At 33.3% G+C, this 26,423-nt stretch overlaps 1 protein-coding gene across 21 annotated transcripts in view; it reads left to right on the forward strand.

Annotated features, from left to right (window-relative positions):
• AFDN (afadin, adherens junction formation factor) overlaps positions 1-26,423 on the forward strand; it is a 183,421-nt gene that overhangs the window by 110,306 nt on the left and 46,692 nt on the right. For 13 of the 21 annotated variants that reach the window (XM_069070432.1, XM_069070429.1, XM_069070435.1 and 10 more), the window contains 10 exons: positions 3,460-3,521; positions 3,603-3,808; positions 5,594-5,614; positions 6,369-6,514; positions 8,973-9,067; positions 9,761-10,026; positions 11,400-11,543; positions 12,236-12,434; positions 15,961-16,064; positions 17,450-17,536. In XM_069070432.1, coding sequence (XP_068926533.1) covers positions 3,460-3,521; positions 3,603-3,808; positions 5,594-5,614; positions 6,369-6,514; positions 8,973-9,067; positions 9,761-10,026; positions 11,400-11,543; positions 12,236-12,434; positions 15,961-16,064; positions 17,450-17,536 — 1,330 coding nt within the window. The remainder of the gene's footprint in view (positions 1-3,459; positions 3,522-3,602; positions 3,809-5,593; positions 5,615-6,368; positions 6,515-8,972; positions 9,068-9,760; positions 10,027-11,399; positions 11,544-12,235; positions 12,435-15,960; positions 16,065-17,449; positions 17,537-26,423) is intronic. The other 8 variants (XM_069070434.1, XM_069070436.1, XM_069070451.1 and 5 more) reach the window with 1 other exon arrangement.

Raw genomic sequence — 26,423 nt, forward strand, 5'->3', positions numbered from 1 at the left:
ATGACATTTTAAAACATAGCAAACTTTTTTATTTAGGCAAATTAATTTTAAAAGTGGTAGCAACATATTTGGGGTATTCATTCTGTTTTTTTTTCTTTTTTTCTGCCCCAACTCCCATTTTTTTTTATTGCTTTTTGTTGTTCTAGTTAAAAGCAAGCCCTGCATCTTTGCCCTTTCCAAAAAGAAGACTATCAGTTCTTTTGGGGGAGGGAGGGAATGAAAATTCTATCTTTGACTAAACCTTTTTAATAGGGAAAAACCAGGGGACCTAGCTTCAAAGTCTACCTATCACTACCTTTGGGATTTTGAACAAATTTCTGGATTTGGTTTCTTCATCTGTAAAAATGAAAGGACTAGATTAGTTAGGCCTTAAAGTTATTTTTAGTTCTCAGTCTATGAACATGAGGCATAAACTAGAGTAGAAATATTTTACTGCTGAAAATTCTTTAACTGATCTACTCATTGGTAAATGTAAGCACTATTTTTTCCTCATTGGCTTTTGCTGTTGCTACAAAAATTAACCATTTCTCTAAATAACTGAATTGTGGAAATATGTCTAACTAAATAACTAAAATTTTGTATATTGAAGCTCATGTCATTTTAATATTTTGCTGAATATGAAGATTAGTTATTTCAGAAAGTAAACATTGGGTTTTTCTTTGTCTGAGGCAATATTTAAATCTGGGGGGGTTCCCCTCCTTTTTCTTTTTTTAAAAAAATTACTAATTTATTTACTTTTAGTTTTCAACATTCACTTCCATATGTTTTAATTTTTCTCCCCCTCTTTCACACCCCTCCTTCCCCAAGACAGCATTCAATCTGATATGGTGCTACACATACATTCCTATTAAACAGATTTTCACATTAGTCATGTTGCATAGAAGAATTACAACGAATGGAAGAGACCATAAGAAAAGAAAAAAAAATTAAATAGTCTACTTCACTTTGCATTTAGACTCCATAGTTATTTCTCTGGACGTGTCTGGCATTTACCATCATGAGTCCTTTGGAATTGTTTTAGGTCCTTGCATTGCTGAGAAGGTCTAAGTCTTATCAAAATCAGTCATCACACACTGTGGCTGTTTCTGTGAACAATGTTCTCCTAGTTCTGCTCATTTCACTCAGCGTTAGTTCATATAAGCCTTTCCAGGATTTTCTGAAGTCTGCGTGTTCTTAATTTCTTATAGCACAACAGTATTCCATTACATTCATATACCACAACTTATTTGGCCATTCCCCAGTTGATGGGTATCCCCTCAATTTCCAGTTCTTTACCACCACAAAAAGAGCTGCTATAAATATTTTTGTACAGGTGGGTCCTTTGGGTCCTTTTCCCATTTTTGTAATCTCTTTGGGATACAGCCCTAGAATTGATATTGCTGGGTCAAAGGGTATGCACATTTTTATAGCCTTTTGGGCATAGTTCCAGATTGCTCTGGAGAATGGTTGCATCAGCTCACTGCTCTACCACAATTGAATCGGTATACCAACTTTTACCACATCCTCTCTAACATTTATCATTTTCCTGTTTTGTCATGTTAGCCAATCTGATAGGTATGATATGGTACCTCAGAGTTTTGGTTTTTTTTATTTGCATCTCTGTAGTGTAAATCTCTGGTTTTTAAATCCTTGTTTTCATTTTAGTATAGACTTTTTTTTTTTTTGCTTTTTTGGGGGGGGCAATTGGAGTTAAGCGACTTGCCCAAGGTCACACAGCTAGTTTTTGTTTTGTGTCTGAGGCTGGATTTGAACTCAAGTCCTCCTGACTCCAGGGCCAGTGCTCTATTCACTGCACCACCTAGCCGCCCCTAGACTTTTTTTTTTTTTTGATGAGTTTTTTGGGAAGGCAGTGATAGGGGTTGGGGATGAAGATGATGTTATATATTTCTAATAAAATTGTTGATAAAAACTACTGTTATAAATATTTTTGCCACTGCTGCAATAGAACAATGCCTTTGCGATTTATAGTCTTAGTTACCTGGTTGCATTGAAAGGTTAAACAACTTGTGTTCACATATGTTATGTGTCAGAGGTAGGACTTGAACCCTGGCCTTCCTGATTACCAGGTTAACTCTTATCCACTCTGCCATTCTTTCATTTTAGTATAAGGTATTGAATTATTTTGTACGATTTTATTTTCATTCTAGCTTTAATTGTCATTTTTGCATTACCTAATAAATCTAGAATTTTAGAAATTCCATCTTAAGATTTTTTTCTTCTGACTTGTCAGCTTGACTAGTATTTTAAAGCTGTTATCTTTTTAAGGTAAAATACACCCAATCAGTGGCATGGTTAATTTTTTTTCAAGAATGCTGGAAATTTGACTTGTACTTTTATTGATACTGAGTCAGTTTCATCATTATGAATTTGTTCTAATCTTGGTTCAACTGGTAGGACAGTTGTGGGAAAATATAACAAAATGAAGTTGGGAGAGGATAAAGTACACATGTAATTTTATTATGTGTTATTTGCAAGACAATTTAATATGTGAGAATTTTAAAGCAAGAATTTGTTAGAACATAGTTTATATTTTAAGTACTAGTTTTTAAAGTGTTCTATGGAGATCTCTTTCCCCAAAGCATTTTTACTTATTGCTTATTTCTCTAACTGAATCTATATGAGCTATCAGGTGTGCTTAAAAAGTATCCTAGGGTAGACTTCAGTTCCAGGTAAATCATAGGAGTTTTCTTGTTCCTCAAAAACTGTTTGTGTTTGTTTGTGTGTGTGTGTGTGTGTGTGTGTGTGTGTGTGTGTGTGTGTGTATACCTCTTTGGCATCACAGTTACATTATTATTGTTTCTTTGTTTATGAGCTAATGGATTATTGAAAGTGACACCACTTTAAAGAAGGCTTCCTGAAACACATTGAATTCAAGGGAAGAATTCATCTGATTGTCTCTTTCTCTTTCCCCCACCCCCAGTCCTTCTCTCTCCATTGGAATTTACTTTCAAAGATATAATTCATTCCTGTTTCTTTAGGAACAGAGATTCAACATCCTCTTAGAGGAAACAAACATGTAGTTCAAAGTATGGGGAAAAGTCTCTTTTCAGTCAGTTTCAAAATATGGTTCATTTCCCCCCTTGGTTTTTATTATCAGCAGTGTTAATTGTTACTTGAGCCACAGATGTGGCAGGTGTAAGCCTTCTTCATCCCAGTGTAAGAGATGTTCATTAATAATGCAGAAGCATGTTTCAGGTCTCTCCTGTGACCTTTTGCCATTATGGGACTGTACAACTTAGTTAAAACTTCTGTTAATAAAAGTAAAAAGGTGGCTTTGGATTCCATTACTACAATTTCTGAATAAGTTACAAATGAAGGGAAGATAGTACTCTTTCTCAACTTTGGGCAAATGTATAAGAATTCAAAAGTCAAACCAGTCAATAAATTTACCTCATTTAACAATGCTATTGATTTTAATTATGTGAATTGGTTTGTTGAATATTTGCTTTCTTCCTTTAGAACTCAGGATGCCCCTGGTCCTGAACTGATACTGCCTGCAAGCATAGAATTCAGGGAATGTTGTAAGTATTTTCAAATTTCAGTTTAAGTATTAATTGTTCCACTTTCCTCGTTTTGATACTCATTTCTTAATCTTTTCACAGCTGAAGATTCATTTTTATCAGCTATTATAAATTATACGAATAGCTCTACAGTGCATTTTAAACTGTCACCTACATATGTGTTATATATGGCATGTCGGTATGTACTGTCAAGCCAGTACAGACCGGAAATCAGCCCTACAGAGCGTACTCATAAAGTCATTGCAATAGTTAACAAGATGGTGAGCATGATGGAAGGAGTTATTCAGGTGAGTGTCAATCTGCTGTGTGTAGGCATTTCTTTTCCCTTTTGAGGGAATCTTTTAAGAAATAATTCTAGAAGAAAAATGTTAAAGTTAAACCTATTTTTCTTGGAGTTAACTATATGACTTTCAAAGTAAGAGTTTTTTTCTTCTTCCATTCTGTCCCCTACAATTAGGGAAAGTTTTACGAACTTATTAGGTAGATTCTGAGTTCACAGTGATACTAAATATAAGATGCTTTTAAAAGTACATTATTTGTTGAAACTATTTTGCCAGGTTCCTATCTTTCCCCTTACCCCCATGCCTGGAGGAGGAGCTAGGTATAGCAACTTTTCCTCTCTTTTATTCCAAGCAATAATTTATGTACAAATTATTTCATTAGATAATTTTTAACAACTAAGGGAGAAACATGAAAACAAGAAGGCAGCTGTTGCTAGACTACTTTAGTTGTTTATATACATACCCATGCACACAGTTAGAACAGTGAACACAGCTTTATTTTAAAGTTGACATCAATGTTCTTGGTGCTCTCAACATTAGAACTGGCTCATATATCATGTAATGCTTCATGAATCATTACAAGTTAAATTGGTGGCATATTATATAATTCTATGCTTGTTTTTCAGCTGAATAATTTGAATTCTTTACCTGGGTGATTTTAGTACAGCCTCACAAATGTTAATATTTGAATTAGAGTAACAACTAAAATGTTTAGAGAATGATCACTGAATTGTTTTTTTATCTCCTAGAGAATTAGATTTGCCTGGGAATTTTTATAATTATTATCCCATTTGTATAGTTTTTTTCATTTTAAGCATGTTTGAATTTTAAAATTAGAGGATAGTTTTTAAAATATGGGCTAGAATTGTTGGCTGATGATTTCCTTGCCTGAACCTGGAAATAAGTTCTTTAAAGTAGCAATTTCAGTTGATCATCATAGCATTCTCTTAACATTGTTTTTTATGTATCAAACACATGTGGTTTTGCTTTTTATTTGTCATTTGACACCATTGCTTGTCTCTAATTCTTTTCATATTTTCAAAAGTTCACTTCAAAGCAAGAAGCTCTACTGACACCAGAATATTTTTGGATGGGCTCGTCCCTGTGTATTTTGAACTAGGAAATAAAATTATTGTGAAAACAGCCTTTTTGGATCTTTAGTTCATATTCCACAAATGGAATTAGCAAAGCGACAACTGAAAAAAATATCCTCTCATACCAAATTATTTGTTCTAAAATTTTTGAGTCTGCCATTTGGAGTTTACCTATTTGAAAATTTTGAAAAGTTGCTATAGCATTTATTTATAGTTTGTATATATTTCAGAATTCATCCTCATTACTTTTGTTTAAATAGTTCATTGACGTCTTTCTCATTTTGTCATTTTCTTTAGTTAGACAATCAACTTGTGTAGATCACTTGCACAAGTGGATTAAATGAACTTGTCTTTCCTCATTATGGATTTATGGAAAAGCTTTTTCAATAGTATATCCTTTAATGAGTGTTAATTGCAGGGCCTACCTCATATGCATTCATCATCAATATGTCTTCAGATTGACCATTTACTTCATTGTTGTGGTACTAAGAGCCTAAAATAAACTATTTATGGCATGTACTTGCTCAGCTGCCTCCAAACCACAGATGACATTGTAATTTGGGAATAACTGAGCATAAAGTGTTTTGTCTTTATGTTACACCTTCATATTAGTGTTTTGATTTTTAAAACGATCATGATTGTTTACAAGTTTCTTTCTCTCGTTCTGCTTGATTTCCCTTCGTCTGTTTTTCTCCAGGAGGTAGACCAGGTTGATCAGGTAGGATATACTGCTGGGAACTGATCCTAGCTACGTTGGCTTAGCTGAGTTTCTCATGCTGCTTCCATATCAAAATACAATACTACAACAGCTGGACTGAACAGTTCATAACACTCATTCAGCAACTGGAACATGCAGTACTAAAATCCTTTTTTGACTGTGCAACTTTTATCAGCATTCCATAATTTCTGCTTAATGCACTTCAGTGTGGATATGAAATGACCAAAGTTCTTTTTCTTACCTTTATTGTTTATCTTTGGTTCCTATTCTTTGGATCTCATCTGAGGTTGCCTGGCCTGGCATATGTGGTCGGGAGATGGGGAGATAGATCAGTACTTGATACTGAGTTGCATGGTGTCAAAACCAGTAACTGGAAGTATCAGGGTGGTGGTGGTGGGTAACAGAGAATATGTATGTGCTGGAGCACAGACAGATCACCAGATAGTGCATACAGCTAAACCTGGCATTGCAGTATACAAAAGAATCACCCTATACTTACAGCAATCCAGAAATTTTATAATTGTGTTAAATACAACTTAAGAAATGTTGAAGGAATTACATATTTTTTATTGTTATAAAGAAATTCAAATTTATCTGCAAGTATCTGGTATCTGAGTTATTGGTGAAATGGGAAAGGTACTGGTCTATCTTAAAAGGCTTTATATATAGCACTTACCCCTTACCCTCCTTTTTTTCTTTTGGTGGGATAGGAAAATTTTTGTTCTCTTTCTACTTACCTTTGTTCTGTCTACAGAAGCAGAAGAATATTGCAGGGGCACTTGCCTTCTGGATGGCAAATGCATCAGAATTACTCAACTTTATTAAGCAGGACCGTGATCTCAGCCGAATCACTTTGGATGCCCAGGATATTTTAGCACATTTGGTTCAAATGGCATTCAAGTAAGACCAACAATTTTTTTTTCCCCAAACATTTTTATATGCATATTTGTGTGTGTGTGTGTGTGTGCGTGTGTCTGTATTGCGTATGTATGTAGATAGTCATGTTCATATTCATAGCCCTAAAACATCTTTAATATAGTATCAAATTTAGTATTTTCTTTTTTGTTTCTTTCTTTATAATTGTATTACTTATAGGATGTATATTACATACACATGTACTTACACACTTTAAGTCAGGCCTGTGCAGTATGTTGTATAGGCCTGCTTTATGACAAATATCAAGAAAAGAAAAAAATTCAAATATTGGGGAAAACAAATTTATTTATACAGGGCCAAGATTTCATCAGTATAGGGAACTCCTGGTGTGGAAATGCCTGTCTTTCTCCCTATTGCAAACTGGCAACTATTTTATAACTAATACAGTTATACCTTCCATGTCACAACTTCCCCATCTTTGTTTCAATATATCACCAGTCAGCATAAAAAATCAAATGGGAATTTGGGGGGAGTTCGTGGAAGCAGCAGATGACATAAAAAAGGTTTAGAAATTCAGAAATGCATAAAATATATGTGTAGTATTGTATAATATTAACATAATTTATCTTTGAATACCATAATAATTCAGACTTCTGGTTCAAAAGAAGGGCCCCAAAATTTTATGCTGATTTGCCAGATTTCAGGGGTAATGTGCTCCTAACCCCTGCAATGTGGAAGGGTTAACTGTAGTCCTATATATTTGTTTGGGGCACTGAGAGGTTAAATGTCTTCTTAGTGTCTTGCAACTAATATGTCTGAAGTGGGTCTTTAGCCTACGACTTTCTGACCCCAAGTTTAGTTTTTCTTTTGACACCAAGATTTTATTTATATATAATAATTTCTGTGGAGGATAGATTGGACAGCAGAAAGAATTGAATCTAGGAAACCAATTAGATTCTTAAGAGTCTAGTGAAATGTGAAAAGGTCCTGAACTAGGACCTTTTGTGAGTAGAGGGAAGGGAACAGATGTAAGAGATGCTGTGGAGGTAGATTAATGACATTCAGCACTTGATTAGATATTTCACTAAGAGAAAATGAAAAGTCAAAGATAACGACACAGGAGAGAAATGAAGAGGTCTCAGGGAAGATCTTTGGGGGACCTGAGATAGATGAGGATCAAGCAAAGGAGACTGGTTAGACAGGTAAAAGGAGAATTCATAAAATCACAGAATTGAAGAGTTGGAAGGGACTTCAGTGACCATCTAGACCCTCCATGAAGTCATTCCCAATGACTGCTCGAAGATCTTCTAGGAGGTAGAACCCCGCAAGCAGTCACACCTTTGAACAGTTTTCATTGTTAAGTTTTTCCTCCCATCTTGTCAAATCAGTCTTCTGTGAGAGTTTAGATGCATTGCTCATGTTTCTGCCCTCTGTGCCCAAATGGAACAATCTAATACCACCTTCACATTATAGCCCTACACATATTTGAACCTAGAGAAAAAAGAATGAAGTATGAAGCAGAAAAAAGCGGTCTACACTGTCAAATGCTATAGAAAATTCAAGAAGAATGAAAGTTTAGGAAATACTATCTGATTCTGAAATTGAGATCATTAGTAACTTTGAAGAGAGCAGTTTTAGTTGTGTTAGGAGTATAGAATTAGGAGGAAGTTGAGAACCTTGGAAACTGAAAAGATGCTGGTTTCCATTATGGAAAAAAAGGGTAGGTAAGAAGAGGGTTGAGTTTGGGGAAAAGATAATCACAGCTTACCTATGCCTTCTCATTCTCTGCATAATCATTTTTTTTCCCCACCTAAAAAGGAAAGGTGTTTGGAGTAGGAAAGAGAAGAGGGTCTGTTATTTACTTATCCATGACCTGAAGCATAATCTGCTGTAGTGTGGTCATCTGGGAGACAGGATGTAGGGCCTCATGGTGGGGTGGGAGACCAGTGAAAGTGTTGCCAGCTATTTGTACATCTGTATTGTACATATTTGTATGTATTGTATATATTGTACATATATGTATTGTACATGTATTGTATATATTCCGGTGCCTGAGTTGGATTTGGTTATAACTGCCCTAAGAGGCTGGCTGATTATTAATTCAGCCCCTTAAGCTGCTTATGGATGAGAGTCAGACCGAGGAAATATTAAGAGTAGTTAATTTTGTTGTTAAGAGAGAATTCAGGGAAAGGAGAGCATAGGAATTGGAGCTCTTCTCAGCTCCTGATTGGTTGATTGCCAGCCCCTTGGATCAAATCATAACTTGAGTTCCATGACTACTACTTTGGTGACCACTATTCTAGAGTGGATAATAATGGAAACTGTTTGATGTCCATTTAGAGAAATCTTAAATTTATTATTTATAGAAAGTAGATTTTGATCTTATAGTTTATAAATTCCATTTATCTATGTTTGTATTTTAAGTTCTAGCATGAATTATCCTTTTTATTATATATAGTGTAAATATTTGTTAATTTTTCAGATATTTGGTTCATTGTCTTCAGTCAGAACTAAATAACTACATGCCTGCCTTTCTGGATGATCCTGAAGAAAACAGTCTACAAAGGCCTAAAATAGGTTAGAATACTGATTTTTTTTTTAATATTTTTATCCCTTTAAAAATTTGCGTGGTTTTCAATGTTTAACACCTATGAGATATTTGTAAATATCTTAGAAACGAATAAAATGTATAGTATTTAATTGTCTGTATTTGAATTAAATATTAAATGTCGAAAACTCCTTTTTAATGTCTCCGGGTCTTTTGAACATTTCTTTAAATGCTCACAAGTAATTTTCCTCTTCAGTCACACACTTCAGTGCCTCATATTTGTGTGGAGATGACCTTGAGTTCCCAGAGACTATTGCAGTAGATCACAAGCTTTAGTGATTCTTACCTTACTAACTGGGAAGTGAAGGATCCATTTTCAGGTGTTGTCTGTCACGTGGACTGAAGTTTGACCACCAACTATAACTCATAAAAGAGTCTCCTAAGGTGTAAAGTGATTGCAGTTTTGCATCACTGTTAGCAGTTCCCCCATGAATAAAATCACAGATTCTTGAAATAGGGTACAGATCTTAGTTAAGATTTTTGGGGTGATTGTAGTTTTACAATTCAGGCTAACCATGGGAGTCTAGGGGAATGTAGTAGAATCAATCAGTGTTGTAATTGACATTTTCTGAGTTAACTTCTTTATTATTCCTAAATTCTTTTCTTGAAGAAGGATTCATTCATAAAATCTCCTCCTTATGTCTTCTTATGTCTATGAACAGATGATGTCTTGCACACACTCACTGGAGCTATGTCATTGTTGCGAAGATGTAGAGTAAATGCTGCCCTGACGATTCAACTCTTCTCTCAGCTCTTTCACTTTATTAACATGTGGCTGTTTAACAGACTCGTTACTGACCCAGACTCAGGGTTGTGTTCTCATTACTGGGGGGCCATTATCCGTCAGCAGTTGGGGCATATTGAGGCATGGGCAGAGAAACAAGGCCTTGAGCTCGCTGCTGACTGCCATCTCAGCAGAATTGTACAGGTAAATGTTGGGATTTGGGGTGCTTTTTGTAGCTCTCGGGGAGGGGGGTGCCTGGACAGAATTGTGTACTAAAAGAAATCTACCTTGGGGCAGCGAGGTGACACAGTGAATAGAGCGCCGGCCCTGGAATCAGGGGGACCTGAGTTCAAATCCCACCTCATACACGTAAGTGTTACGAGGCTATGTGACCTTGGGCAAGTCACTTAATCCTAAGTGCCCTGCATTCCCCCCTCCAGAAAGACCAAAAGAAAATCCACCTTAAAAGATTTTCATTTATACCTTTTAAGTATTGATGAGTTATAGCAAATAAAAAGTCTGTTGCAGAGTCCTTTGTCATTATGTCCAGTGGCTTCTAGTAAGATTTTTAACATTAAAAGATTTTATATAAGAAAGGAAAAATCTCTTGGAATCTCATATAGATTACTAAAGTAAATCATTCTTTTATCTTCATCCTACTGCAAGGAAAGGACTTAAGCATTAGAGAGAAGAGAGTGTCTTATTTTTACAATTAGTAACTAGACAAAAAGGAATTCTACACTGAGATATAAACTTTTTGATGGCAGTGTGAGGATTTTATATTCTGGATTATATATTTTATATATATTTTTTTAATTTTATGTTTTTTTATATTTTATATTTTTTCTGAATTTCTCAACCCTTCGTTTTAAGTGTCACGGCAAAGAGGTGGTATATAGGGGGAAAATGAAAAAATTTTAAACTAGGCATGCTGGTGTATATGTCAATATTTCTTGTGATATTTCCTTGACTCAAATGATTGTAGAAAATGTGTTACCCTAACACTTTATTTTGATTCTACTAATAGAGGATTTGGGGGCATTTTAGAGGCTAGGATAACTTAGTTTTACACTAGAAAGGAGGAAAAAAAAATTTTCTAAAAATGTTAGAATACTTCATAATATGTGTGAATTGAGGTTCGTTTAAAGGGTCTCCTTAACACCTCTGTTCATTCCACTTTTAAGACTAGAGGGGTCCTTCTCGCTAGACATAATGAAAGTGCAAATCTTTTCCAAAAATCTTAAAATCAAAAATATTTACTTACTCCCACTATTCTTCCCTGCTATTAAAATTAATCTAGGAATTTTTTTTTTTTAATTTAGAAAGGGGGAGGGTTGGTGTGGCTATGAACCTTTGATCTCATTGGTATATGGAACTCTTTCTGTTAAGGAAACTTCTTTAATCACCGTAGATGGGCATTGATTCTGCAAATTGTAATCTGATCGTTATCCTGATATTGAGGCCATTTCTTTATGAATTTTTTCATTTTATACCTTTACTATATTACTGTATTAACTTACAAGATAATGATTTATAGTATAAATCTTGGTTAACAATGAAAATCTCTTGTTTTTTAGGCAACTACATTACTTACCATGGATAAATATTCACCTGAGGATATTCCAAATATTAATAGTACCTGCTTTAAGCTGAATTCACTACAACTTCAAGCCTTATTACAAAATTACCACTGTGCACCAGATGAACCTTTTATCCCATCAGTAAGTTAATCTTGGGCATATTTCTTGCAGAATATGAAATATTCTTTTGAAAATGAATTTGCACTATAAAAATAAATTACTATAAAATGCTTAAGTTTATTTGAAAAAATAATTTTTAAAATGTTTCATCTTTTAGATCCACTGGAATTACATGACATAGAACTTCAGTCTTTCTCTGAGATTTTTATAGACTTGGAATATGCCTTTAGAATGATTTACAGGACATATTTTTGTATGAAATAGCTGTGTGCATATTTGTATGTATAAATATATGCATACAATAGTCTCCACAGGTGAAACCAAGGAATTTTATTGGAAGCAATTTATTTGGAAAAGGACAAAAAATGTTTTATTTTTAAAATAAAAAAAAATACCCTTTTGTAGTTTTAATACCTAGGTCATTTGTGTGTAAGATTTGTTACTAGATTAATAGATCTAAAATTCTTTTCCTTTTTTTTTCATCTTGAGTAGCAAATCTTTGGATATTAAAAAACATAAAGGAATTTTAGCATATTAATAAATCTAATCTGAAGTACTTGAACATTATCTTTTTTCTCCTGCCTATATGTAATATAGCTTTATAAAAATTATACTTTTGTTAAAATTTTAGTGTTGTTACAAAAATTTCACATTTTAAACTGTGCTATTAATTTAGTTTCTTTTTTTAATTTTGTTTGCTTTTTTCCATTTAGGATCTCATAGAAAATGTAGTAGCTGTTGCTGAAAATACAGCTGATGAATTAGCACGTAGTGATGGGAGAGAAGTACAATTAGAAGAAGATCCTGATCTTCAGCTACCCTTTCTTTTGCCAGAAGATGGCTATTCTTGTGATGTTGTCCGAAATGTTCCAAATGGGTTACAGGAATTTTTGGATCCACTGTGTCAGAGAGGTGAATGAACAATCAGTATTGTTTGTCTAGCTAGTATCTTAGTATTAGCTGAAGTATCAACAAACATGAACTTGAGCAGACTTCAAGAGATAGTGGAGGGTTGAAAGGCCTGGAGGATAGAAGGACCTAGTGCTCTAAGGTCCATGCGGTCACAAAGAGTTAAACATGACTGAACAATAAAGTATCTTGATATTGGTAGTACATTGGAAAGAGTACAGCCTCTGAAGTCAGAAGCCCTGGTTTCTAATCTCACTTTTGATGTTTAAAAACTTACATGACCACGGGCAAGTCACTTAATCACACCTTGGCCTCAATTTCCTTATCTCTGAAAGGTAGGAGTTGAACTTACTGGTTTCTTGGGGTCCTTCCACATCAGGATCTAGAATCCTATAGCCATAATTGTCAGAAAATATTCACTCTAATGTTTGCTTTTTTTGCTAACTTGGAATTATATTAGTTTGGAATGACATGTAGGGCTTCTTTTGCTTTTTTTTTCCCTCATATTTTGGTCTTTAATAAAATTACTGCCTACCTGTTTTATTTTGTATTATAAGTTTTACTTTCCTACATGTGTTTTATGTCCTTGTTAGATGGATAGATCTACCTGAATGGATCTTTCTCATCTGCACTATGTAGTAATAGCTGTTTTGTGTTTCTGAGCTTGCTGCTTGGATTCTTAATGAGCACTATATTAATTTCTTTGTTAGTAACTTCTTAGAGCTTTGTTCTTAATTATTTTTGGTAGTTAAGTTTACAGTTAGTTGATTAAACATTGGCCAGCTCTGCTTTTTTAGCATATTTTAGACATTAAGCGATAGTTTTTTTTTAATGGTAGTATTTGGAGACTAACAAATTTGAAATTATATAATTTATGTAATTATAACAAAGCTTATGTTTGTTACTCTAAAACAAATGCAGTAATAACCCATATGAATTGTTTCCTTCTATTTAAAACAAGGGTTTTTTAGCTTCTTAGCATTTAGTGTATTGACCCCTTTGTCACTGTAGATGCCTATGTACTTCTCAGAATGATATTTTTTAATTGAAAGAGAGGTTAAATTTCAGTTAGAGGTTAGTGAAAATTTTAAAAATATGTATTAATTTTTTTCCAATTCAAGTTCATGGATCTCCTGACATTTAACCATTGGTTTAGAACATTGCCATGAATTCAGTACTCCTTGCTTAATTTTCAGTTCTAATAATATTATTGGTCATTTTTTCCAGCCAACAGTAGACTAAAGGCAAAGTGATAATCTTTACAATATAAACTTTTTAAAAGTATGTGGCACTCTAATCTGTATTGATATTTATGTTTATATTGTATCCATGCCTAATCTCTTTGACTAAACTATAGGCTGCTTAAGGGAAAGACAGTTCATTTCATCATTGAATCCTCCAGTGCTTCCCATTTAATTCTGGTACTTTAAAAATGTTTATTGATTTGTATCTTATATCTCTAGGGCCTAGCAAACAGTTTTTTGCATATGTGTTTGCAAACAACACCAAAGTCAAACATTAATTTTCTATATAGCAAAATTATATTTATTATAGTCCATAGTGATAGATTTCATCTGGCTCTGTTCTGTCATCTTGCACTAGAATACTGTCATTTAAAGATAAAATTATATTATTAATACATTTGTATGAATACTCACTTGAAAAATTTTTTTAGAATATATGTGCATCAATAATTTCATGTCCACATATGAAGCATTGCTCTTACAGTTTTGCCAGTTAGATTTCATAGACAGGCAAAATCACACAAGGATAGGATTCAGCTTTTTAAGAACTATTAACAGTGATGTCACCAAAAGAAACTGAATTGAAGTAATAGAATAGAAAATACTTTTAAAGAAATTTGAAATCTACTTTTAAATTTTAAGTCTTTTACTTAGTATACCTAGTATAATTTTTCCTCAAAATGATTTTTAAACTCAACTTATTGTTTATATTTTCACATTTTTTTCTTCAAATCTAATCCATTGCAATTGATTTCATCTTAAGTATTACATTATTTCCAAAATTTGTGGAGAATAAAATTCTGTTCTTCTAGAGATGGGAATTATTTTCACAACCACCAGAAAACAAATTAAGCTATTTGTAAATAATCCATCGTGCTTTCAGCATAGAGAAAATCACATGGCTTTTTCACATTTATTTAAAGAAGTATCAAATTTGATGCTTGTAACCTATTGAAAATGTAAGTAGTCTCATGATGGTGTGGCCAGTGAAAAATATGGAAACACTGACTTGAGTGAATTTTCTTCATAATTTACCTATCGCCTCTCCTGAATGTCTTCTGATGAATTTGCTCATACTCTTTTGGCATTACTAAGCTATTACATATGTGAGTAACAATAAGAAACATGTAGTTCATTGTACAGAGACTTAAAAGGCTCACAGATCATTGTATATTTAGTGACATCATTGTTTATATTTAACACCCAGTTCTTCATAAACTGATTAAAGAGATACAACACAGTCCCAATTTACATTCCTCTTAACATTTCTCACAATTTTGTGATATGAGAGAAGATAAAATACAGGTTCATCACACATATGCTGTCCTTACACATGTAAAATACAGCTATATTTGCATGATTGTTTAAGTTCTGTCACTATAATGTTACATTTTATTAAATACCACAGAAATATTTTCAAATTATACAAAAGACATTTTAACTTGGTAATATGGTGACTTTCTTAAAACAAATAAAAGAAGAACAAGCTTATATTTTATTTCAGGTAAAATTTGAACTGGGGCATCTGTTGTATTTGCAAAAAACTAAGTAAACTCTAAAGGCTTCCATAGTTATAATTCTTTGGAAATGTAACTGAAAGATTTTGCTATTGTAAGATTTGTTCTCCTTCATTTTAAATGGTTGTATTTCTCTTGATATTTTCCCTTAACTTATTAAGTATTACTTGTTTCTTCAAAGTGTTGCTTTCTGAAAAAAAATCACAAGATTTGTTAGAAAATTACCACTTTGTATTCCAGCAAGGTCTGAAGCCTAAGAAATTATGTCTTATGGTTGCTCTACTGTATAGAAAGAATTAGAATTATTATCTTTTGGTGTTTATTATTCTATAGCAAATTTTATTTTCTACAGGATACAGAATTACTAAAAATTCAGTAAATTATTTATAACTTTTTATATTATTGGTCTTTGACTCAGGAAGACATTTAGATTTCTCCAAATGGATTTAGCACCTTTTTTCCCCCCTCAATAATGAACTATGAACTAATTCAGTAACTTGAAGGCTTCATTAATTTTGTAAACTTTGTTTCATTTATTGAGTATAGTATAGTGTATAGTATATTGAGTATAGTATATAACATCTAATTGTGAATCCACCTATAATCTTTTGCTCAGTAGGAAGATGGAGAATTTTAAAAGATGAAATACTGCTATATGGCAAGAATTTGGTTACTTGACTCTCAGTAATAGTAAGACTCAGTAAAGAGACTCTCAGTCTCTTCACAAATTTCATAATTTCATTTTTTTGCAATCTTTTCCCCTCGTAGGGTTCTGTAGGTTATTGCCTCATCCACGTTCACCAGGCACTTGGACAATATATTTTGAAGGAGCAGATTATGAAAGTCACTTTATGCGAGAGAACACTGAACTGGCAAGTATTTTGGATTCCATATATGGGACTTGAGAAGAATAAATGTCCATAGGATTGCAAAATTGCATAAAAATCAATTCCTTTGCCTAAAGTTAACATACTTTTAGTAGAGATCAATTGCATGGCTTTTAAAAATCACCTTTGAATAAATTTTTTAATACTAAGAGTTTTAAAAGAACCTTTTGGGGGTATATGTTTACCTTTGTTTATGTTTATCACCATATTTATGTATGACATTCTCCTTTTAAATAGAAAAATGTGCTTAAATTGCTGAAATCATGGGAACTAGTATATTATTATAATCTCACAGATTGCCCATTGTATTTTTAATGACTTTAATAATAGGAAAATTTTGCGTATATTTAGCCTAAATTTTCCCTTTTGTCTTGGTTCTCTTCTGTAGGACCAAACCAAGCAAGTCTTAACTCTCTTCTCTAACAGGCTTTTAAATACTTGAAGGTAGTTGTCATGTTCACTGAGCTGCTTTTTTTCTAGACTAAATATTCCCAGTTCCACCAGCTGATCCTCATCAGACATAAATTCAACCCCCTCTAATATACTGATTGCCCTCCTGAATATTTTCCCTCTTTCATATCAGTGTCCTTGAATACAACACTGAAGATATGATGCAGTTGAGGCAGAGACCAGTGGGACTTCCATCTCTTCATAGAAACTATCCTTATGAAGTTGATTTTAATTTTTTCCTTCCTTATCATACTATTGACTCATACTGAGCTTGTATTCTATTAAAACTTTAGCTCTTTTTTCATACAAATTTTTATCTAACCATGCCTTTCCCATCTTATATATATACTTTTCAGATCATTTTTTTTTTTTGTCTTTTTGGAGGGGTGAAGGCAGGGCAATTGGGGCTAAGTGACTTGCTAAGGTCACATAGCGAATAAGTGTTAAGTGTTTGAGGCTGGATTTTAACCCAGGTCCTCCTAACTCCAGGGCCAGTGCTCTATTCACTGCACAGCCTACTGCCCTGATCATAATACATTGTTCTGTATTAAGGGCTAAATAGTATCTGTTTAAGAAAGAATTCTTAGAAATATGGGAGTATAGATTAGAATGGAAACAATCAAAGGAGAAATGGAATTTCATGTTTAAATTGATATATTGTACTTAAGTTTTTAATAGCTAAATACCTCTATGTGGTTATGGTTTACAAACACTATAACGATTGTCTATATAGTTATGATTTAATTAATACAGTTAAAATGTTAGTTGTTTGCAGTGATGTATGCCTTTTATTATCCCTCTCTTACCTTTTTTTCCTTCCATTTATCTCAGAATGTGGCTTAACATTTCTAGCAGTTTGCTTTGCAATTTGGACCAATTACCTTATAGCAAAAAAAAATTATTTATTTGCTGTCCTTTAGACGCAGCCTCTAAGAAAAGAACCAGAAATAATCACTGTGACACTTAAGAAGCAAAATGGAATGGGTCTTAGCATTGTTGCTGCAAAGGTAGGAAAACAAAATTAATATTATTCTTTATAGTCCATTCTTGAAACTTTTAGTTCATAGTGGATCAAAGTTGAATGTATGTGGGAGGATTTAAGATTCTGTAGGGAAAATACATGTTCAGTTTTGTTTGGTGTAGGGGAAGGGGTGGAAAGAATTGTCATTACCTGAATGAAACTATTGTACTCCAACAAATTTAGTCATCATGTATGTTAAGATTTGGTCAAGGTACATGACCCAGTGAACCTGATTAGATAATGGATAAAGCATAACTAATACTTTACATAGCTGATACAGTCCTGGAGCAGAGATTAAACACTCTTTAGTTGCTTTGGGACTGAGTTACACACATAGCACCTGATTGTTTGTGCAGGACAGAAGCAGAACCCAAGAAAGTGTTGTTCTATGATTCCAAGACAATAGGATATTCTTCTGCAACTCATTTAATAGTTAACTGTAACGTGAGAGATGCTTTAAGGAAAATGAAACACTATTGTGATGATTTGAGCCAACATAGGAGGAAATGTGAGTTTCTTCAACAGTCCTTTTTATGTTGTGGACCCTTATATAATTATGTTTAACTGTGATGAAGTACAAATTTGGAACTATTTCAGAATTGACCAGTAGACTAGAATTAGCATGACTCTTAATGCCTCAGCAGGTCAGTTTCTATTAGTAGTATGTTTGTAATTTTCAGTAGTATAATTTTTTGTTCACATCTGCCGACTTTTGTTATTAGAATATTTATTAAAAGCTTTCAAGTTTTGTTTAGTAGCAACCAAACTTAAGCTGTGTTGCCCAAGCATTCTGTATTTAGCAAAGTTTTTAGATCATGTCTTTGTTTACTCACCACCTATTTTAGAATGAAATTAGTATGCAAATCAAATTCCTTTACAGCAAACTTATTTCTGTTATAAATCTTTGCTGCTGTTTGTTGATGGAAACAAATGGATTATCAGCTGAAATTTATACATTTTGTTAGACCACTACAGTGATTGTTTGCAATATTGTTATTCATTATTGCTATTTGCAATAAGTGCAATGTTTTTAGGGATAGCTAAGTGACTTGGTGAATAAAGTGCTGGGCCTGGACAGGAAGGCTTCATCTTCATAAGTTTAAATTCAGCCTGAGACATTAATAGTTGTGTGACCTTGGTCAAGTCACTTAACTCTGCCTAAGTTCCCATCTGGAAAATTAACTGCAAAAGGAAATGGCAAACTGCTCCAGTATCTTTGCCAAGAAAACCCCAAATGGGGTCCAGGACAGTTAGACATGATTCAAATGATTGAAAAATAATATTTCACCAGTATCAAAGAAATATATTTCAGTTTGTGAATACTACATGGTAATTTAAATCCACAACTACATTGTTATATTGCCAAATTAAATGTTGGATCATTTTCATTGGCAACTGATTTAGTTAATGATGTAGAAAAACTTTTGTTCTGACACCTTTTAATTACAAAAAGTTACCACCAATTACCTATTGAAAAAATGTTTTAGAATTACACCAGTTATCTGTGGTGACTTGGTGAGTCCTCCCTGAAGGTGGAAGGGGTTACTAAATAGTGTGTTTATATTACTTTTGAACTTTGTAATCCCATGACATTTATTTTCATTGTACATAAGTTAGGTGTTGAGATGATTCTTTGGCATTGAACTGGCGACAGAATGGGCCAGTTCTATACTTATTTACAAAGGTTATAGATCCAGGTGGAAAGCTGTCTTTGGTAAGTGCCTATGTGGACAACTCCTAGTTCAACGAGCTAATAGAATTTTCAGATGGATTCTGAATGAATTCCCTGCCATTCAGTCATCCATGATACTCAGTTCAGTCAGTGTTTTTCTTCATGGCACTTCTTTCATTAGTATGGTCATCGAGGGTTAGAGATTGTCTCTAAAACATGGTGCAAAGGTAGGAAAACAAAGTCAATATTACTTTTATAGTCTTACATGCCTAATTAATTGACCATACATTAATCTCTTGCAAGTCTTTTCTTTTTTAAAGTTAAGTTGTTCATTATGTTAACGTTTTCTGAAAAAAATCACCAAAACAATTATGTGAAAGCTTTTGTTTTGGAGAAATGACCTTGATATAGAGGAAACTTCTGCTGAGGAAACTTCTTTTTTTCATTGGACATCAGCAGCTGTTCTGCAGCATATATTTTAAGAGTTGTCTGAGGCTACTGAGAGAAAAAGCACTAGCTCACAATCATGCAGTTAGCATGCGACAGAGGCAGGGCTTCAGCTGAGATCTTACTGATTCTAATGCCAATGCTACCAACCTCAGATCATCTCTAAAACTGAGAGAATAATTACAGCTACCTCACAGGCTTTTTAATGAAGATCAAATATGCTTTTCAAACATTAGAGCATCATATAAATGTTAGCTTTTATTGGTGACAGCGATTGCTGCTGCTCTTTCTCCTCCTCCTCCTCATCTACAACCATTCTGCCTCTCAAGATTCTAAATGATGCCACTCATGGGTGTTTATCTCAGGGTGTGTATCAAAGAGATAGAGATCCTATATTTACCAAAATATTCACATCAGCACTTTTTGTAGTAGCAAAAATCTAGAAACTAAAACAAATGACTTTCTTTATTTTGAAGAGTAGCTAACAAATAGGTATATGAAGATAGAGAATCATGAGAAGACTTAAGTAAATGGACACAAAGTGAAGAAAGCAGAACTCTGATCATATTACATGATGACTCTAATAATGTAAATGAAAAGAATCTTGAAATGCAGCTAAATTCTGGTTTAACTCAGTGACAAATATTGGTCTCAAACAATATTTTAAAAAATAGCTTCCTATTCTCATCAGGTAGGGATTGGGCTTATTGGGGATTTTGAATGTTGTATACTTGTCACAGATACAGTCACTTGGTTGGTTTTGCCTATCCTTTTCTCCTTGTTTCAAGAAAAGGTTTTATTAGAATTGAGGCATATCAGCCATGTTAAAAAAAATACTGAACTATAAAATGAAAAATATGTGAACCATGAGGTTCTATTAGTAATAATACTTTAATATGACCATTTCTATTAATTTGCAACTCTTTGTTAAATAATATGATTTTAAGTTGTGAATTCTTTTAGAATACACCCTGTAACAAAGATTAAGTTGTTACATAATGGCATTATTGTAAGAATTGCAGTGTTGATGAACAATAACATTTAAGGCTAATTTTAAAGTTAATTTTCATTTTAGACAATTAATCAAAAGACTACATTTAAGTCCTAGAGGTATGAAATAAACACCTAAAACAGCATATTAGCTATGCTTGCAGAATTTTGGGAGAAGTAGGGAAAAGGTTATTTGAATAAAAAAAATATGCCTCAATATTAGATAATTGACCTGCCCTTACTTGAAGAAAAATATTCTTTGTCTTTAGTCTTGAAAGCTGGCTATTTCTATGACAATATGTGTTTGCATAGTATAGTAATAAGAAGGGAATACAAAATAATGTAAGACATGAGATTTATTTCCTAAGAGTTTATGATCTTGATCATTAGGGAAAGTAAATGTAAAAAGATATGAGTGACTGAAAAGGGGATATATGGTTAAGTGCCATAGAGAACGATACACTTACTACATAGTAAATGCTGTTGGAGTTCAAAGAACCATATATACTGGAATAGTTGTAGTAGTGGCAGCATGGAAAATGTGGAATTTGATCAGGAGCTTAAAGTACAGGATAAGAGTGGTTGGAATGGTATTCTAAATAAGTTTATTAGATGAGAATGGAATAGAGAAATAAGTAAAACGTGCTCAGGTAGGCAGTAAGGAGACCACTGAAATGTATGTGAGAGTTATATTAGGAGCTTTAGTGAGAAATGCAGTCAGGACAGGTTAGGTAAAGCCAGATTTAAAGGCTCTCTAAGCCTTCAGTTACAATAACCAGTAGTGCTTTTTTTTAATATAAAAGACCCCTCTTAATTCAAAATTTGGTTGACTTCCACATTATAGTAGCAATATAATATTAGTATCAATTAGTTGGGAAAATACATGACAAAAAGTACTATATATAGATTCAGTGCTTTTAATGAATTTAAGTTACTAACCACAGTGGGGCACAGTAATTACATGTATTTTAAAATACATTTTTAGTTAAAATACATGTGTTTTTTCATGACAATGAGTTATATTGCATATTTTATTAAGAAATACGTCTCAAAATAACATGGATTAACCACTGGTTTTGACTTTATAGACAGTTGTGAGAAATTATTGTTTTATTTAAAGAGGCTAATGAAATTATAAAAATTGGTGTTTTGGGGCTATTAGAAGTAGTATATAGGAAAAGATGAAGGAAATAGAAACTGAGGCAAAGTCAACTCTCATAGATGGTATTTAGGTCTAAAACAGACTTAATGTAAAATTTACTTCAGGTTAATTGGAAGTGTTCTGTTTATTATCTAAGATCATCTGTGGTCCCATTTCATAATGATCCTAGTAACTAGGGTGACTTTTGAACAAACTTGATCTCTATGAAAATTCTCAGGTGAGAAATGGGCTAATTTTTTTTTCCCAACACCACCTTGGATCAATCCTGGCAAAGTTAACAAGAATAAAAATACACTGGTATCTTAGGGTTTTAAGGAGTCTCAATGTCTGTGAGTAGTGGTGAGTTAGTTCCCTATCATAAACCTGTTTTTAAGACATTTGGTGACTTTGGTTTCTGATCCATTTAGCATTCATAATAAAATTTAAGATGCATGGCTAATAATTGGGGACATGCCACTAGAGAACTGAAATATATTAGTATCATATAGTTATAAGCATTGGAGTTAGGCTTTGACCTCAGAATTTCTAACATAAAAGTCTAGCAATTTTTTCATTGTTCCATATCACTGCTTCTATAGAATCTACTAGGACTAAATGGCAGTTAGAATTGGCTATCAATTATTCTTTCATTAGTTCTATAATTGGAAAAGCAGTGTTTAGGCTTTGGGTACTTATTTCAACATCAATCTAAATTTCTAATTCTTTTGCCTTCCTTTTTCTTTAAGTTTCCTACCATAATTGCCCCGTTAACTGTAATGGACGTTGGAGCTTAAAAACGTAAAAAGAAGGCACTTAAAATATTACCAGTTATTTTTCACAAATTGATGAGACTGATCGATTATCAACTAAGTATGCATCATATGTTATTGATCCTTTTTGATCATTGTTTCTAGAGCAATAGAAATAAAACCTTTTAGTCATTATCTCACTTCTTACCATTTTTGTATATCCACATTAGCAGACTACACATTATATGTTATTGCCCTAACTACCATTGTAAATAGTATTATATCATTAGAACTTTTTTTGGTTGGGGGGGCGGTGAGGCAGAGTTAAGTGACTTGCCCAGGGTCACACAGCTAGGAAGTATCAAGTATCTGAGACCCAGTTTGAACTCAGATCTTCCTGATGCAGGGCTGGTGCTCTATCCACTATACCACCTAGCTTCCCCCAGAACTTCTTTCTTTACCCTTAAAATAATTTGAGAAAAAATGATTTTTAAATGTGTCTGATAAGGCCAGATAGTGGTATAATCCCCATTCAGGTTAATTGGTTTTGTCAAGAAAAACTCATCTAGGATTATAACCTAAACCAGTAATCCTGGGCAGTTGCTTTACAAATAAATGCATGTCATCAACCACATAAAGAACTTTTGAGGAAATTGTAATATAGGGATGGAGAATCTGATGTGTAGAGGCCACAAGTGGTCTTCTAGGAGTACTACCTTTTGATTTGGGTCCAAGTTTTACAGAAAAATCCTTTTATTAAGGGGATTTGTTCTGTGAAGTTTGGATCCAGTCAAATGATTGCACTTGAGGACCTAGAGGGCCATGTGTGGCCTCAAGGCTTCAGGTTCTCCACCCCTGGCTTAGTACAACTCAAGGGACAAGAGCTTACATTCCCATATATTGACAATGGCTCAGCCACTATTGGTTTTTACTTTTAGGTAAGGGGAGTTTTTAGAACACCCATTAGACTATCATATATAGATTTATAGAGAAGGGGCTGATGGCTACTAAGAGAGGTTAATTTGTCTAGAGTCACATAGTCTCTATCAGAGATGACATTTGAAGTTAGTTCTTTTTAGGCAAGCTTCCCTATCCACTATGGTATGCTGCCTTTCAGGAATGTCATTTTTATTAATATTTTTTGTTTTGACCTCTCCTTCATTTCCCTGTATATATCACTTTTACAACATATGTATAAAATTAATTTTATAATCGGATTCTGTTTTCAAACTTCCACAGCTATCTTATAGATGACATATGATAAATTATAGCAGTCTTTCAACTAGATTTTTAAATTGTGAGTCCTTTTATTTCTATTTAAAAGATATGCTGTTTATTAATTTTATTACCATGCCACTTCTTTTCTAATGGTGCAGATTTTTCCTTAGTAAAGCCTTCTGTAGCTAAATTGTCTTTCCAGTGATATAATTGGATGTTTGTATTTTGGTTGATAGAGGACACCAACCATATCTGGGACACCCCACTTCCCCCCCAGAGCCAGGGTTTGTTTTTGTTTTTGTTTTGTTTGTTTATTTAAAGTTTGTGCAATACTTGGTTGCTTTAACCCTGGAAGATGTTTTGATGTTAAAAGATGCCTGACTGCCATCCACATTGTGGTTAAGTTTTATGAAATCCAGATGATTTGGAAACAGTGTGTATATGCAGTTTACTTTTTAAAAAATATCACTTTGCTACTTCTCATACATCTGCGGCCCAGCACATTTCTTATTGTTGGATTTGAGGAAGGGTCTCGTGTGTTTGTGTGTTTTTCTACTGAAGGCCTCATTTAAAAAGTTTAATAAAGTTTAAAGTAAATGAAAGTCAGAGCACTCTGACAGATTACGTAAGAGTCTGAATATTGTATTGGTTCTAGCTAGTGTTGATAAATGCCATACTCTGTCATAGTATCTAGCTCTGAACTCTGTTGATGGGGTGTCTTAGAAAATCCAGCAGACTGTTGCTGTTGAACGTAAGAGAATATACGGGAGACTTATTCTTTTCAATCAAGAGTCAGACCTAGAGAACAAAATGTGGTTTTCTGTTGTTGGAAGAACAGAATCCATGGTGAGTTGGTTCAGTGCGCTGTTGTAGATATTTTTTTGTAAAGTTGAAACTGACTTTTAGAGAATGCTTTTTCTTCCTCAGTAACTTGTTTAAGCTTGTCAATAATTGACTTTCTCATGAAACAGCCTTTTAATGTAAGAAGTTGTTTGTTAGCCAAAAGTTTGTTGCAGTGTTTAAAATTTAAAATCTAGAGGAAAACCACAGGTCTTTGTATGCTTTTTTTATATGAGAAAATGCCGTTGCTTTTAAATATAGTTCTATAAAAATTGGTTTAATGGCATTATGAATAATGTTTTTTATGAAAGTATTCACAAATACTCATATCTTTTTGCCCTATTCGATGATTCCCCAAAGGTATATTTTCTATTGTTTTTAATAACATGAAAATAAAATCACACTTTAAAAAGTACTTAGATCTCATTGACTTCTTGAAATATTTAATTAGCTTGTAGACTTGAGGAAGTATCCTGATAAATTAAAATGTACATTGAATTTTATTTTAAGTCCTGTTTAGTTAGCTTAAGAGACAAAAATAAGAATTTTATGTTCTATTGGAAAATTATGACAGAAGAAGCTTTTAATATAGGTATATCTAACTGTATGGAGACCAGTGAACCTTGAAAGCATTTTAGTTCTCCTCTTTCCTATTTTTCAGTACTTGTCATAAAGATACATTAAAGGTGTTCAAGTACTTGAAGTCAGGAAATACTAAAATTCCTTAAAAAGGTGAAAGCCTATATTACATCTTTTGTATTATATCCCTGGAATTACATTTTATAGAAATATAAATAATTCCCTTCCAGTAAATTTTCTATAGTGAAGAGAAACTAATTCTTTTGACAAAGTTATTTCTGGGTTGGAAATTAATTTTTACACCTAGTGTTTTTGTTCTCAAGTTAGTCTTTAGTGTCACCTTTAAAATAAATGATTGCCAAATTGTCATTTACAAACCGGATACATAGATATCTCATTTAAGTGACAAGTAACCTTATATATCATCTAATCAACCTTCACTCCCTCCCCTCCCCTTTTATTAATGAGGAAACTGAAACAGAGAGGTTGGGTAACCTACTAAAGTGGCCCAGCTAAGTTAGTAAATACAGCTAGGAGAGAACTCAGGCTCACAGCTCTAGCACAGTTAGTACTCTTTCCAGGACAATGGACTGTTGTCATTAATGACCTACTATTTATAGCAGAGGAAGAGACAAGTGCCCTTGTTGCTGAGAATTAGGTTTATGTTACAAATTAGCATCAATGAACAACTTACATAACCAAAAATATAGCAGATAATTATTTTAGAATATAACTTACTAATAAAGGTAGAAATACAGTAAAATACCATTAGTTTTTATGAGAAGTAAAAGCTCAAATTTATTTCTAAAATTCTTATACCCCTCAGAACATTAACTGTTAAGAACTGTCAACTAGTAGTTAGTTTCCAGATGTACAAAATTCCGCTCTTAAATTCACTAGAATATCAAGCCTTCTTCTTGCTTGGCTCTTGGGAAACAAATAGCACGCTGTAATTATGCCTGCCTTGTATTTATAATAGACATTTTTGGCATCTTTATGTGATCTGAATTAGGCAGGCTTAGTCCTAGGAATTTTTAAAAACAGCTTTAGGAATCAAAGATGCCTTTATGAATTATGCTAATGAAAGAGTTAAGCAATGAAGGAAAAGGATAAATGAATTCACACCTGGTTCATTTTAAGTATTCTTGTGCACATGGGTCATTTCAGCTCACCCATTGTTTCAAGACCTCTAAATCTAGAATGCTAAATATGTTGCCATACGTGAATACAATAGAGT

Source organism: Petaurus breviceps, unplaced genomic scaffold (genome assembly GCF_028583685.1).
Source record: "Petaurus breviceps papuanus isolate PSGF00001 unplaced genomic scaffold, PetGlider_PUasm1.0 90808, whole genome shotgun sequence".
Lineage (NCBI taxonomy): Eukaryota > Metazoa > Chordata > Mammalia > Diprotodontia > Petauridae > Petaurus > Petaurus breviceps.